General features: G+C 63.4%; 1 protein-coding gene across 1 annotated transcript; it reads left to right on the top strand.

The window, feature by feature from the left end:
- The first annotated feature begins 3,075 nt into the window (after positions 1-3,075).
- Positions 3,076-7,128, top strand: TNFRSF4 (TNF receptor superfamily member 4). The gene is made up of 7 exons (XM_086715233.1): positions 3,076-3,265; positions 4,528-4,650; positions 5,093-5,194; positions 5,580-5,646; positions 6,285-6,481; positions 6,651-6,755; positions 6,841-7,128. The coding sequence occupies exons 1-7, from the start codon at positions 3,118-3,120 to the stop codon at positions 6,909-6,911; spliced, it is 813 nt and encodes a 270-aa protein (XP_086571359.1). The 5' UTR covers positions 3,076-3,117; the 3' UTR covers positions 6,912-7,128.
- The last annotated feature ends 4,461 nt before the right edge of the window (positions 7,129-11,589 follow it).

The following is an 11,589-nucleotide window of genomic DNA, read 5'->3' as shown; positions in this document are numbered from 1 at the left end:
CTTAGGGGAGGGACCGGGGTGGGGGTGGTGAGAACTCAGGAGTCCACCGAGATTGGCCTCAGAGCCCCCAGCCCAGCCGGTTGTGGGGGCCTGGAGTCTCCCTGAGCCGGTGGTCAGGGCCTGGGGACAGGACAGCGATGTTGGCTGAGGTTCCACCAGACCTGCATTTCTCACACATGCTGTCCCAGTCCTTCCTGGGGGTCAGCTCTGCCCCGTGCGTGACTGGCGTTGGGGACAGAGGGCATTGAACTGTGAGGGTTTTGCGGCCCCTGACCCCACACGCCTCTCAGCTGCCACCTCCGGTCTCTGCTCCCCCCACCCCCTCCCTGCTGGCCATCCTCTCAGGAGCCCTGCGCTGTGGTCCGTGGCTCCTCAGTGGACAGCTTGCCCAGCCAGCGGGTCCACCCTTGCCACAGGGACCCGCTTCCGAAAAGCGTGGGAGCGGGGCCGCTGCAGAGGAACAAGGGCGCGGTGACACCTGGGCTGGTTTCTAGGCAAACAAGAGGAAAGACTTCAGAAGGGATGAGAGTGCGTGGTGGGAGGGGTCCCCATGGTGGCCAGGCCCACGTGGGTGCATCAGCAGCAAGCAGGTGTGTGACACTTGGAGGTGTGGGCTGAGCTGGGCGGGGTGGGGGGGGGGTCGGCCGGGCCCACAGGATGGCGGTGGATCGAGCGGGTGACATACAGTTAGTTGTCTGTGCTCCACGGGCCGCTGTGGACCGATGCGGATACAGGGGCCAGGTGTGCAGGGCCTCAGGCGGTGGAGGCCGGTGCCGCCGGAGAGGGGAGCGCTGCCCACCAGACCCCCGGGTTGTTCCCTCAACCTCAGAGGCTCCGGTTTTTGTCAATTTAAGAAAAGGTTTTTCTCACCACCTGTGGGAGACGGCGTGCACGCGCACACACACACACACACACACGCACGCGCACCCGGCCGTCTGGACGCCCTGATCCCCTTCCCTGTGTGGACCCCGTGTCACTTGGCAGGCGTGGCGAAGGCTGACCCTGAGTGGCCCCCTGCCCGCTGCGAGAGCTGCCTCTGCCTCCGCCCCAGCCGCTGTGGGCCGCGGCCGCCTCCCTGGCAGCCTTGCCCCGCAGAGCCCAGGAGGAATTTCCCACAGACGGGCTGGGGGAGCTTAGCTTCCTTACCTGTTTTTCTCGGGGAGGGGGATTTCCAGCTCCTACCCCGCTCTCGTCCCATCCCCAAGGGAGGCCCCCTGCCTGAAACTTTTTAAAGTAACTGTTGAATGGTTAATTTCATCTCACGGTTGTGATTTGAAAGGTACAAAAATGACACAGTAGAGCGTCCCCTTCCTCGAGGGGTGTAAGAGAAAATGCACACGTATGCACACGTTCGTCTGGTGTGCGCACATGCGTGTGCCTGTGTCCTTCCCCCTTGACCCACCGCAGAGTTCCTGCACACGGGCCTTCCCTGCCTGCCCTGGATCCACCCAGATCTGTGTCTGAGGGCGCCACGCGCTCCGTAGGATCACACTGGGTCGTTCCAGTCTTTACTGCTGCCTTGGTGCTGTGGGGACACCCTAAGCCCAGGGTGGGTGTGGGGCAGGGTGGGGAGAGCCTGATGTGGCCTCTAAAGTTCTTGGGGAGGCAGAGTTGGCCCCGCCAGCAGAAGGCTCACAGCTGTCCTGCTGGCCTCCGCCCGGCCGGGGAGTCGGAGTGGGTGCTGATGGTTTGTTTTCACAGGACTCCCCACCCCCACCCCAAAGAAGTACCTGGGTGTTCACACAGGTCCCGGCACGTGAGGCCGGTGACACACACATGTGCCCGCGCACGGACACAGGTTCACACGTGCTCTTGGGCACACTGCCCCCAGGATGCATCTGCAGGCGTTTGGTCCGTGGGGCCGTCCGAACACAGCACCATGGGTGGGGCAGCTTAAACAGCAGTCCTGGGGCCCCGGTCAAGTGTGGGCAGGGCTGCTCTCTCCTGAGGCCTCTCTCCTTGGTGGCAGATGCCGCCTTCTCCTTCGTCCTCGCGAGGCAAAGAGACCCTCCCTCCCTCAAGGTGGGAAGAGACTCTCCTGGGGTCTCTCCCAAAAGGACCACGGTCCTGTGGGGTCAGGGCCCAGCCCTCTGACCCCGTCTAGCCCTAACCACCCCCCTAGAGGCCCCATCTCCAAACACTGCCACGTTGGGGGTTGGCTTCAGTACGTGGGGACACACAGTCCCTGACACTTGCGGTGTTCAGACACACTCAGCCTCACGCACACTCTCCCACACCAGCACCCCCCTGTGTCCGCACCTGCCTGCTTGCCACACTGCTCCACGCCTGCACACGCTCTCCCACGTGCTCCCACGTGTGCACGCTTGCTCTGAGCTAGTTCTGGGCGCTTGTGCCAGGGACCATGCGCTGGAGGCGGGAGCACTCCTTTTCTTCCCCTTGAGCTGGTGCCCAGTCACGGGTCCAGATGGTGAAGGGCCTGTCTCCCGACCCAGTGTGCTGCCTCCGTTCACCCGTGTCCTCTGTGCACCCTTTTGCTGAGGGGGTGAAGACTGGCGTGAATGTGGCCTTTTGTGTGTGTGTGTGTGTGGGGGGGGTAGGAATAGCCAGCCGCCTGTTCCCCTGGAGGGGCCGACCCTGCCCTGTACAGGGAGAGTGGGTGCCCAGAAGGAGCGGGCTTTGGAGGGGTTCTGAGACCAACCCTCCTCCAAGTGGCTTGAGTGGGCAGAGCAGGGCAGGAAGGCATCCAGGGTGCCCCGCTTCCCTGGTGAGATGGGAGCCAGAGGGGTCCCGTGTCGGGGGGGTGGGTGTAGACCGGATGGGCCTGGCAGGGGCCAGGGGGCTGTGGGGCCGCACTTTGGCCCCGGGGTCTGTCTGCATGCTGCAGGAGGGGTCTGGGTTGGTGCCCAGCTGCCAGCTGGCTGAGCCTGAGGTTAGTAGGTGTCGTTGAGGGGATGGGGGCCGGGCCCCGGGGCAGAAGAGAAGCCCACATCCCAGACAGGCTGCCCTCCTGCCACCAGCCCGGGTCAGGGGTCGCCAGCCCATCCTGGGCCTCCTTCCTCCTGGTCCCCCCCTCCTCCCTCCCTCCCCACCCCTCCCCCGCAGCCCTTATAGCCACATCCTGCAAGGAAAAACCCCAGACTCCTGCACCGGGCAGAGATGAGGGTGGTTGTGGGGGCTCAGTGGCCCAGGGCGCCTCACTCAGCTGTCCAGCTCCTGGGGCTCGTGCTGGGCACCGCGGCCACGCTCCACTGTGTCGGGAACACCTACCCCAAAGATGGCAAGTGCTGTAGCGAGTGCCCACCAGGTGAGTGGTCTGGCCATAGAGCTGGGGAGGGATGCCTGTGGGGGCATGGGGATGAGGTACACGGGGAGAGGGGACATGGAGACCTGGGACATGGGGACATGGGGACAAGGGACATGGGGATGGAGACACGGGGATTGGGGAGAGGGAAAGGGGGACAGGGACATGGGGACAAGGGGACAAGGACCATAGGGATGGAGACACGGGGATCGGGGAGGGGGAAAGGGGGACAGGGACATGGGGACAAAGGGACAAGGGCCATAGGGATGGAGGCATGGGGAAAGGGGGACAGGGGCATGGGGACAAGGGACATGGGGATGGAGACACGGGGATTGGGGAGAGGGAAAGGGGGACAGGGACATGGGGACAAGGGGACAAGGACCATAGGGATGGAGACACGGGGATCGGGGAGGGGGAAAGGGGGACAGGGACATGGGGACAAAGGGACAAGGGCCATAGGGATGGAGGCATGGGGAAAGGGGGACAGGGGCATGGGGACAAGGGACATGGGGATGGAGACACGGGGATTGGGGAGAGGGAAAGGGGGACAGGGACATGGGGACAAGGGGACAAGGACCATAGGGATGGAGACACGGGGATCGGGGAGGGGGAAAGGGGGACAGGGACATGGGGACAAAGGGACAAGGGCCATAGGGATGGAGGCATGGGGAAAGGGGGACAGGGGCATGGTGACAAGGGACATGGGGATGGAGACATGGGGATTGGGGAGAGGGAAAGGGGGACAGGGACATGGGGACAAGGAGACAAGGACCATAGGGATGGAGACACGGGGATCGGGGAGGGGGAAAGGGGGACAGGGACATGGGGACAAAGGGACAAGGGCCATAGGGATGGAGGCATGGGGAAAGGGGGACAGGGGCATGGGGACAAGGGACATGGGGATGGAGACACGGGGATTGGGGAGAGGGAAAGGGGGACAGGGACATGGGGACAAGGGGACAAGGACCATAGGGATGGAGACACGGGGATCGGGGAGGGGGAAAGGGGGACAGGGACATGGGGACAAAGGGACAGGGCCATAGGGATGGAGGCATGGGGAAAGGGGGACAGGGGCATGGGGACAAGGGACATGGGGATGGGAGACGTGGGGTGAGGAATGGGGAGAGGGAGATAGAAACACGGGGGCCTGGGACACAGGGATGTGCAGATGGGGTCCTGGGACACAGGTGTCACGGACTAGGGGACTCAGGACAGTGGCCGGGCCAGAGGCTGGGCAGGCTGAGTCCACCCTCCTCGTCCTGCAGGTTATGGGATGGAGAGTCGCTGCAGTGGTGACCAGGACACCAAGTGCCTCCAGTGCGCGTCCGGCTTCTACAATGAGGCCGTGAACTACGAGCCTTGCAAGCCCTGCACACAGTGCAACCAGAGTGAGCGCCACCCCGGCCCTGGCCCCTGGCCCCCCATCTGCGTCCCGTCGCCCCGCCCAGCGCTCTCGTGAGGCCCCCAGCGCCACAGAAACAAACCCCAAACCACAGTGGGGCTGCCACACCATGGAGGTCCCCAAGGAGAACCGTCCTCCTCCCAGGGGGGCTGAGGCCACGCGGAGTCAGGGAGGAGCATGTGCCTGCCAGGTGGCCTTTGGGGTGACGAGACCTGGATCCAAGGGCCATGTAGGGTCCTGGTGCAGGCCTGAGGGAAGGTGGGAAGGCAGGCTGCCGCGGCCACCGGATGCCCTAGGGGCCAGAGGAATATGGCCTCCAGGGGCTGTGTGTGGGGCTGCTGGTCCGGGGACCCTCGGCTTCTGTCCTCCGGCCTCTCTGCCTCCCTGCCAGTTGTGCCTGCCTCACCTGACCCCCCCCCCCCCCACAGGAAGTGGGAGCGAGCCCAAGCAGAGATGCACACCCACGCAGGACACCGTCTGCCGCTGCAGGCCAGGCACTGAGCCCCAGGACGGTTACGATCGTGGAGTCGGTGAGCCCGGAGTGGGGGGGCAGTGTGTGCGGTGAGCCCCGGGCGGGGTGGGGGGCAGTGTGTGTGTGAGAGGCCAGGGTCACGTGCCTGGGGGGGGCCTCAGGAGCTGTAAAAGAAGCATGTCTTCCATATCGCACGCTCTTACTTCCCCTGTACCCCCATCCCAGTCCTGCCACCATGTTCCTTTCCCCCAACAAACAGGTGCCCAGAAGGGGGTGGGCGGGGCACCGGGTCCTGGCCAGTGGGTGGATGTGGGCGGGGAGGGGCTTCCGGAGGGCACGGTAGGTGAGCGCCTAGCCCTCCAGGACCAGCCCCCAGTGGCTGCGGCGTCCAGGTCCCTGAGGTGGCAGGAGATGGACTGAGATCGTCCTTGTCTTTGTTGCAGACTGTGCCCCGTGCCCACCGGGACATTTCTCCCCAGGTGATGACCAGGCTTGCAAGCCCTGGACCAAGTGAGTGTCCTGGGGGCCTGGGAATCAAGGGGCCAGGCCTGGGAGCAGGAAGCTGCCGGCTGGGGGTGGGGTGCTCCTGGCTCCTGCTGCCCTGACAAATGGCCCGGTCCCCTCATGACTCCTGCTCCTCATGGCCCATGACCCTGGCCCCACCACGGCCCCTGCCTGCCTGCTCAGCCCCGGGTCCAGCCTCCTCCACCAGCCTGGCTGCTGGGCCGGAGTGAGGAGTGTGTGAGACTCTTTCCCAAGCCCTGGGGGTTTATGAGACCAGTCAGTTGTAGCTGGGGGCTCCGTGGTGGGGGCAGGAAGAGACGAACAAGCTGGTGGTGTGAGAGGTCAAGACTGGGCTGGAGCCGGCTGGGAGGAGACTGTGGGGAGCAGAGGGAGGGGAAATGGGGAGTGAGGGTGTGAGCAGGTGGCCTTGGAGACCCTGCAGGGTGTGAGGCCCCCTGGGGGGGGCGGTGAGGGGCCTGGGCAGGTCTTTGGCGGCCCACACAGTGATCCAGTGTGGGTCCCCAGCTGCTCCCCACATCCCCTGGTCCTGTCTCAGTGCTGGGCCCATCCCATCAGTCTGGCAGGAGTCAGGGGAGGTGGTGGTACAGACCTGTGGCCTGATCCACACCCCCTGCCCTTCTCAGCTGCACCTTGGCGGGAAAGCGCACGCTGCGGCCGGCCAGCCAAGGCTCAGATGCCGTGTGTGAGGACAGGAGCACCCCAGCCACCACGCCTTGGGAGACCCAGGGCCCCCCAGTCCGGCCCCCTACCACCCAGCCCACCACAGCCTGGCCTAGGACCTCACAGGAGCCCTTCACACCCCCTGCAGAGCCCCCCAGGGGTAAGGGGGCCTGGCCTTGCCCCAGCAGGGCCCTCCCCCCAGTCCAAAAAAGAAGGGGGCTGGGGGAGGATGGGGTAGAGACGCCCTCTGCCCTCATTGGGGTCCTCCTGGGGCGGGTGGACTGCTTCCTCTGGTGGCCCCAACCCCAGCAGGCCCCGCCTCCCCACAGGTCCCCAGCTGGCTGCTGTCCTGGGCCTGGGCCTGGGCCTGCTTGCCCCGGTGGCGGCCGCACTGGCCCTGCTCCTGCACCACAGAGCCTGGCGGCTACCCCCCGGTGAGTGCGCAGTGTGTCCCCAGCCCAGACGGCTTCCCGAAGGGGTGGGGCCGTTGCCCACCTCCCCCCCTCTCCTCCTCCCCAGGTGGAAATAGCTTCCGGACCCCCATCCAAGAGGAGCATGCCGATGCCAACTCCACCCTGGCCAAGATCTGAGCGGCCAGGCCAGGGGCCCAGAGGGTCTGCTAGACATTGAGGGGCCGTGGGGCGCCCCCAAGCACGGGCCGCCACATCCCACCTTCCCACCACCCACCCTGCCACCCCGCGCCGTTTTAGGTGCTCCTGGGCTGACACCCAGGGCTCTGCTATGTATGCTGTGCATACTCCCCGCCCAGGGTGGTGCCCCCCCCCCCCAATAAACGTCACTGGCACATGTGGTCTCTAACCGGGCACTGGTGGTCTGGGGGCTGCACACGTGCGGTGGGGGGGGGGGGGCGGGGGCTGGGGCTGTGCCCACCTCTGGCTGGAGACGGGGCTCAAGCCGACTGCGCAGAGACCCCAGGACCCCTGCCCTCATCCTTCTCTGGGCACGTCCCAGCACCTGTGGTGGGATGTGGAGGCCTAAATGAGCGTCCTGGGGGTGGGGTTTGGACAACCCAGCAGCTTGTGAGGGGAATTCAGGAGCTGCTCCCCCCAGACCCTAAACCTGGGTGAGTGGGCCCGAGGCCCCCCCAGTGCTAATGGGAGCAAGGAGGAGGCCTGAGGCCCTGGTCCCCAAGGGGACTTTTGAGAGCGACCCTTCGGGTTTATGTGTTCCCCTGAAGGAGAGAGCTCTTTCTCGAGGCCTCTAAAACCCCCTGCCCTGCCAGACCTGCGAGTGGGTCCCCGCAGCAGCACTTTGGGGAACGAGAGGCTTCTGGAGGGGCGGACTGCGCGGTGGCCGGCTGTCCAAATGCCCATCGACGGCACAGTCCCACTGACCTCAGCGTGCCTTCCAGGACCATGGGGCCCTCCCGCTGGGGCGCCAGGCCACAGAGCGAATGTCCTTCATGGCTGCGGGGCGTCCCGCAGCCAGCAGGTGACTCCGAGCCCTGGTTTTGGCAGAGCCTCAGCTCTGGCCACCAGCCCTCCTTGTTTCCTGGGCCATCTTTCTCCCCAAGGTCACCCCAAAGGCCCGTTCAGCCTGTCTTCAAATCTCCCAGTGCTCCCGCCCTGGCCCGAACACCGCCAAGGGGAGACAGGGCCGTCCCTTGTTCATCAGCACCGAGTCCCCACAGGCGTGGGACTCAGCAGGGAACAAACCAATGTAAACCGTGCCCTCCAACAGACAGCAAATCCACACCATTGATTTGGGGATCAGGGGTCCCCAGGACAGCATGGAGGCTATGGAAAAGTGCTGTGGGGCTGGTGGAGGGGCCGGATCCTTGGGGCCCAGGGCTTCCTCTCCACACCTCCCCGCTCTTCCCCCCCTCGCACGCCCAGAACGCCCTTCGCTTGCCTGGCTGCCCCAGCTCTGCCATCAGATGGGAAGGTGGACAGACTCAGCTTCTCTTTGCTGCCACACTGACCCTGAGCACAACTCTCCGACCCCTCACCCCCTGCCCGTCTGCTGAAAAACCCCAGCCTCCATCTACCCCAGGCCCTGCCTGACCCCCGAGCCTGGGTGTTGAGCTGGTACCTCCCACAAGCCCCAAAGGCACACGCTCAGCACGGCGACTGGTGTGTCCCCAGCTTCCTTCTCCCACACGGCCCCTCCTCCACGCCCCCGCCTGGCTCCCCATCCGGGCCCGCTGTGGGTACAGTACGAGTGGCTTTGAGATTCCCATCTCCACACCACCACCACCCACCCCCTTCTGGTTACTGCCTGGCTCCTTAAAGGACCCTCTGCTGACAGGAACAGGGGTCACCGTGTCGGTTGGAACAGGTGATTGTGCAGAAATGTGGCGAGCTGCTCATAAAGGATTGGAAAACGCAGACGAGCAGATAAAGATCATCTCTCGCCGCACTGCCCAGTTACAGAAACTCTACTCATCCACGCAGCCTGTGGCTAGGGGTGGGGGGTGGGGGCTTCCGGAGGGGCTGGAACGAGAAAGCAGACGCAGGCACTGACATTTTGCTGATGTCACTCGTGCCTTTTGAGGGGGCTTGCTCATAAGCCACCATCCCGTGGGCATGATGTAATCTAGGCCCTTTGATTTTTGTGCTGCTGTGGCTGGTAACCACGGAAGATCCTTCTTCTCCCACTCGGGCCCCTCCAGTGGACATTTTCTGCACAGAGCTCCTCCTGCCCAGCCCACCTTCACCCCTCCCCCCCAATAAACTGCTTCCAGAAGTTTCTCTGCCCTTGCTTCCGGAAGGACCAGCTGATGCATGGCACAGGCCGACTGAGTTTGTGGGTGTTCATTGTATTTGCCTGGGCCGCTTAGCGGAAACGGGGTGACCCTGCGCTGCCACAGACGGGACCCCTCAGGTCTTTGAGATGAGCAGTGGACGAAGGAGCTGCCTCATTCTGTACTTGGAGCACCTTTACCTGGTGTCCGGCAACGGCCAGTGCTTGGACCCGTCTCGTCTAGGAGCTGAGCGGAGATCTCAGGGCTCCTTAGAGAGGGCGGGCCTTACCTCAGCCTGGAGCCCCTCCCTTCCCTGCAGGACCCTGCCTGACCGTCTGGGGAGGGGCTGTGCATCCTGGGACTTGAACAGTTGGGTCACAAGTTGCTAATTCCTGTCATTTCCCTCGGGCCAGGTGGCAGGTGCAGGTCTCAAAGGCTTATGTCACAGCTATCAGCACACCTACAGCCCGTGGGGCACATTCCCGATCCCCCCTCCCCAGAATTCTCAGAAGTCTTCACCGCTTCCCTGCCGAGACTCAGCTGGAGGGCTGGGAAACACGGCTGAGCTTTCCAGGGGGGCTTACAGTAAGGAGGCAGGGCCCCAGAACCCCTCTGTGCCACACGGGGAAGCCAAGGCTCAGAGAGACAAGGGACAGTGAGCTGGAGGCTGTGTTCTCTGTGGTTCGAGAGCTCCATCAGGGGCTGCCCCTCCACCCACTTCCAGGAGGACCAGATTTGTCTGGAGAGGTCTGGATACGAATGGGCCCAGCAGTTAGAGCTGTGACGTGAGCAGGCCACCTCTGACCCAGAACTTCAAGTGACCGGAGTCTCAATCCATGCCCAGACCTCTCCTTGCCAGCAACCTCTCCCAAGATCCAAAGAGGTCCTTGGGTGGGGAGGTGTGAGGGGGCTTCCCTGGGGGCTCTAAGTCATGAGCAAGATGTCCGCACAGCAGCAGTCCAGGGTCCAGGTGTGTGTGTGTCTGTGCGTGTGTGCATGTGTGTGCGTATGTGTGTGCGTGCGTGTGTGTGTGTGTGTGTGTGTGTTGTAAGATGACACCGTGTGCATCTGGAGCCCAGTCAGACCTTCTTGGCCAAGTGAGGGGTCTTGTCTTGATCCCTAGAAAGTGTGTGTGTGTGGGTGTCCTGATCCCTGGAAAGTGAGGGGCCTCTCGGTATTGGGCTGTGTGCTAAGGACCGGTGAGCTGGTAGGTCTCTGGGGCCCGGATGCCAAGGGACTTCATCCTACGCTCTCTGGTGGTTGGAGGAGATCTTTATTTTTTATTTTATTAAAAAAAAATTTTTATGTTTATTTTTGAGAGGGAGAGAGGAGCAGAGAGAGAGGGAGACGCAGAATCCGAAGCAGGCTCCAGGCTCTCATCTGTCAGCACAGAGCCCGACGCAGAGGTCGAACTCACAAACCACGAGATCATCACCTGGGTTGAAGTCTGATGCCCAACCTACTGAGCCACCCAGGCGCCCTGAGGATGTGATCTTTAAAAGCCCACAGAGCCCTCCTGAGGAAGTTGGATCCAGGGTAGGGGATGAAGCCAGGTGTGGAGGGGGCACAGAGAGGGAGCAGTCCCTGGCCAGACCACCCTTCTGGGGGGGGGGGGTCCCTGCACCAGTCTACCTGTGTCACCTGCATCTGTCACCCACCCTTCCTGCCTACATCTCTCCCTACAGACCTGACAGACTGCAGGTTTTGAATAGAAAACATGTTTTTAAATGTTTATTTATTTATTGGGCGGGGAGGGTCGGAGATAGTGGGAGAGAGAGGATCCCAAGCCGGCTCCACACTGCACGGCATGAGATCGTGACCTGAGCCGAAATAAAAGGCGGCCCTCAACCAACCGAGCCACCCAGGCTCCCCTGAACAGCAAACATTTCTGACCTTCCCCCCTCCGGTCCTGCCCCAGACATAGTTGGGGGTGTTGGCTGTGTTCCATGCCCCCCTCAGCACTCACACATTTGGCAGCATATTTAGTTTCTGGGTAGGAATTCCCGGACCAAAGGGCATGGACACTTAGGAACCCCCAAGGTCACCGCTGAGCCTGAGTCTCCTGGAGGTCCCCAGCCCTGCCCTGTGAGGTTGGGCTCTCCACCTCCTTGAGATACAGCTGGGCCCAGTTGACTTAAAAAAATTATTACTTAGAGCAGCTTCAGGTCCACAGAAAACTGAGGCGCAGCTGCAGAGATTCCCACGTGCCCCGGCCCCCACCATCGTCCCCCCCCCCAAGGGCCATCTCTGGCCGCCAGGGACACGGCATGGTGTCCCAGGGTGCCCGGTCTACAAAGGGTCGCTCGCTGCTGTGCTCTGTGGTTTGGGCAAAGCTGTAATGACGCGCGGCCACCACTGGGGTCGCACGGAGTAGTTTGACACCCCGCCCCCTCCCATCCGCCGTGCTCGCTCGCCCCTGGAATTCTGAGTTGCCAGGGGTCGGGGCGGTCCTGGTGGGCACCGGTTCTGTGCCCTCCCTGCATCGCGGCCGATGCCCGGGGGCCGCGGGCGGGGTCTGGGCGTGTCCGGATGGGGGCGTGGCGGGGCGCATCCCCTAAAATCCC

The sequence above is a fragment of the Puma concolor genome, chromosome C1 (assembly GCF_028749965.1).
Source record: "Puma concolor isolate L17-30 chromosome C1, mPumCon1.1.hap2, whole genome shotgun sequence".
In the NCBI taxonomy this organism is placed as follows: domain Eukaryota; kingdom Metazoa; phylum Chordata; class Mammalia; order Carnivora; family Felidae; genus Puma; species Puma concolor.
This window is presented reverse-complemented; position numbering and strand designations above follow the sequence as displayed.

Coding starts and splice junctions, on each gene's coding strand:
- TNFRSF4 (XM_086715233.1), top strand. CDS start 3,118: ATGAGGGTGGTTGTGGGGGCTCAGTGGCCCAGGGCGCCTCACTCAGCT. Junction 6,482..6,650: donor CCCTGCAGAGCCCCCCAGGG/GTAAGGGGGCCT, acceptor GCCTCCCCACAG/GTCCCCAGCTGGCTGCTGTC. Junction 6,756..6,840: donor AGCCTGGCGGCTACCCCCCG/GTGAGTGCGCAG, acceptor CCTCCTCCCCAG/GTGGAAATAGCTTCCGGACC.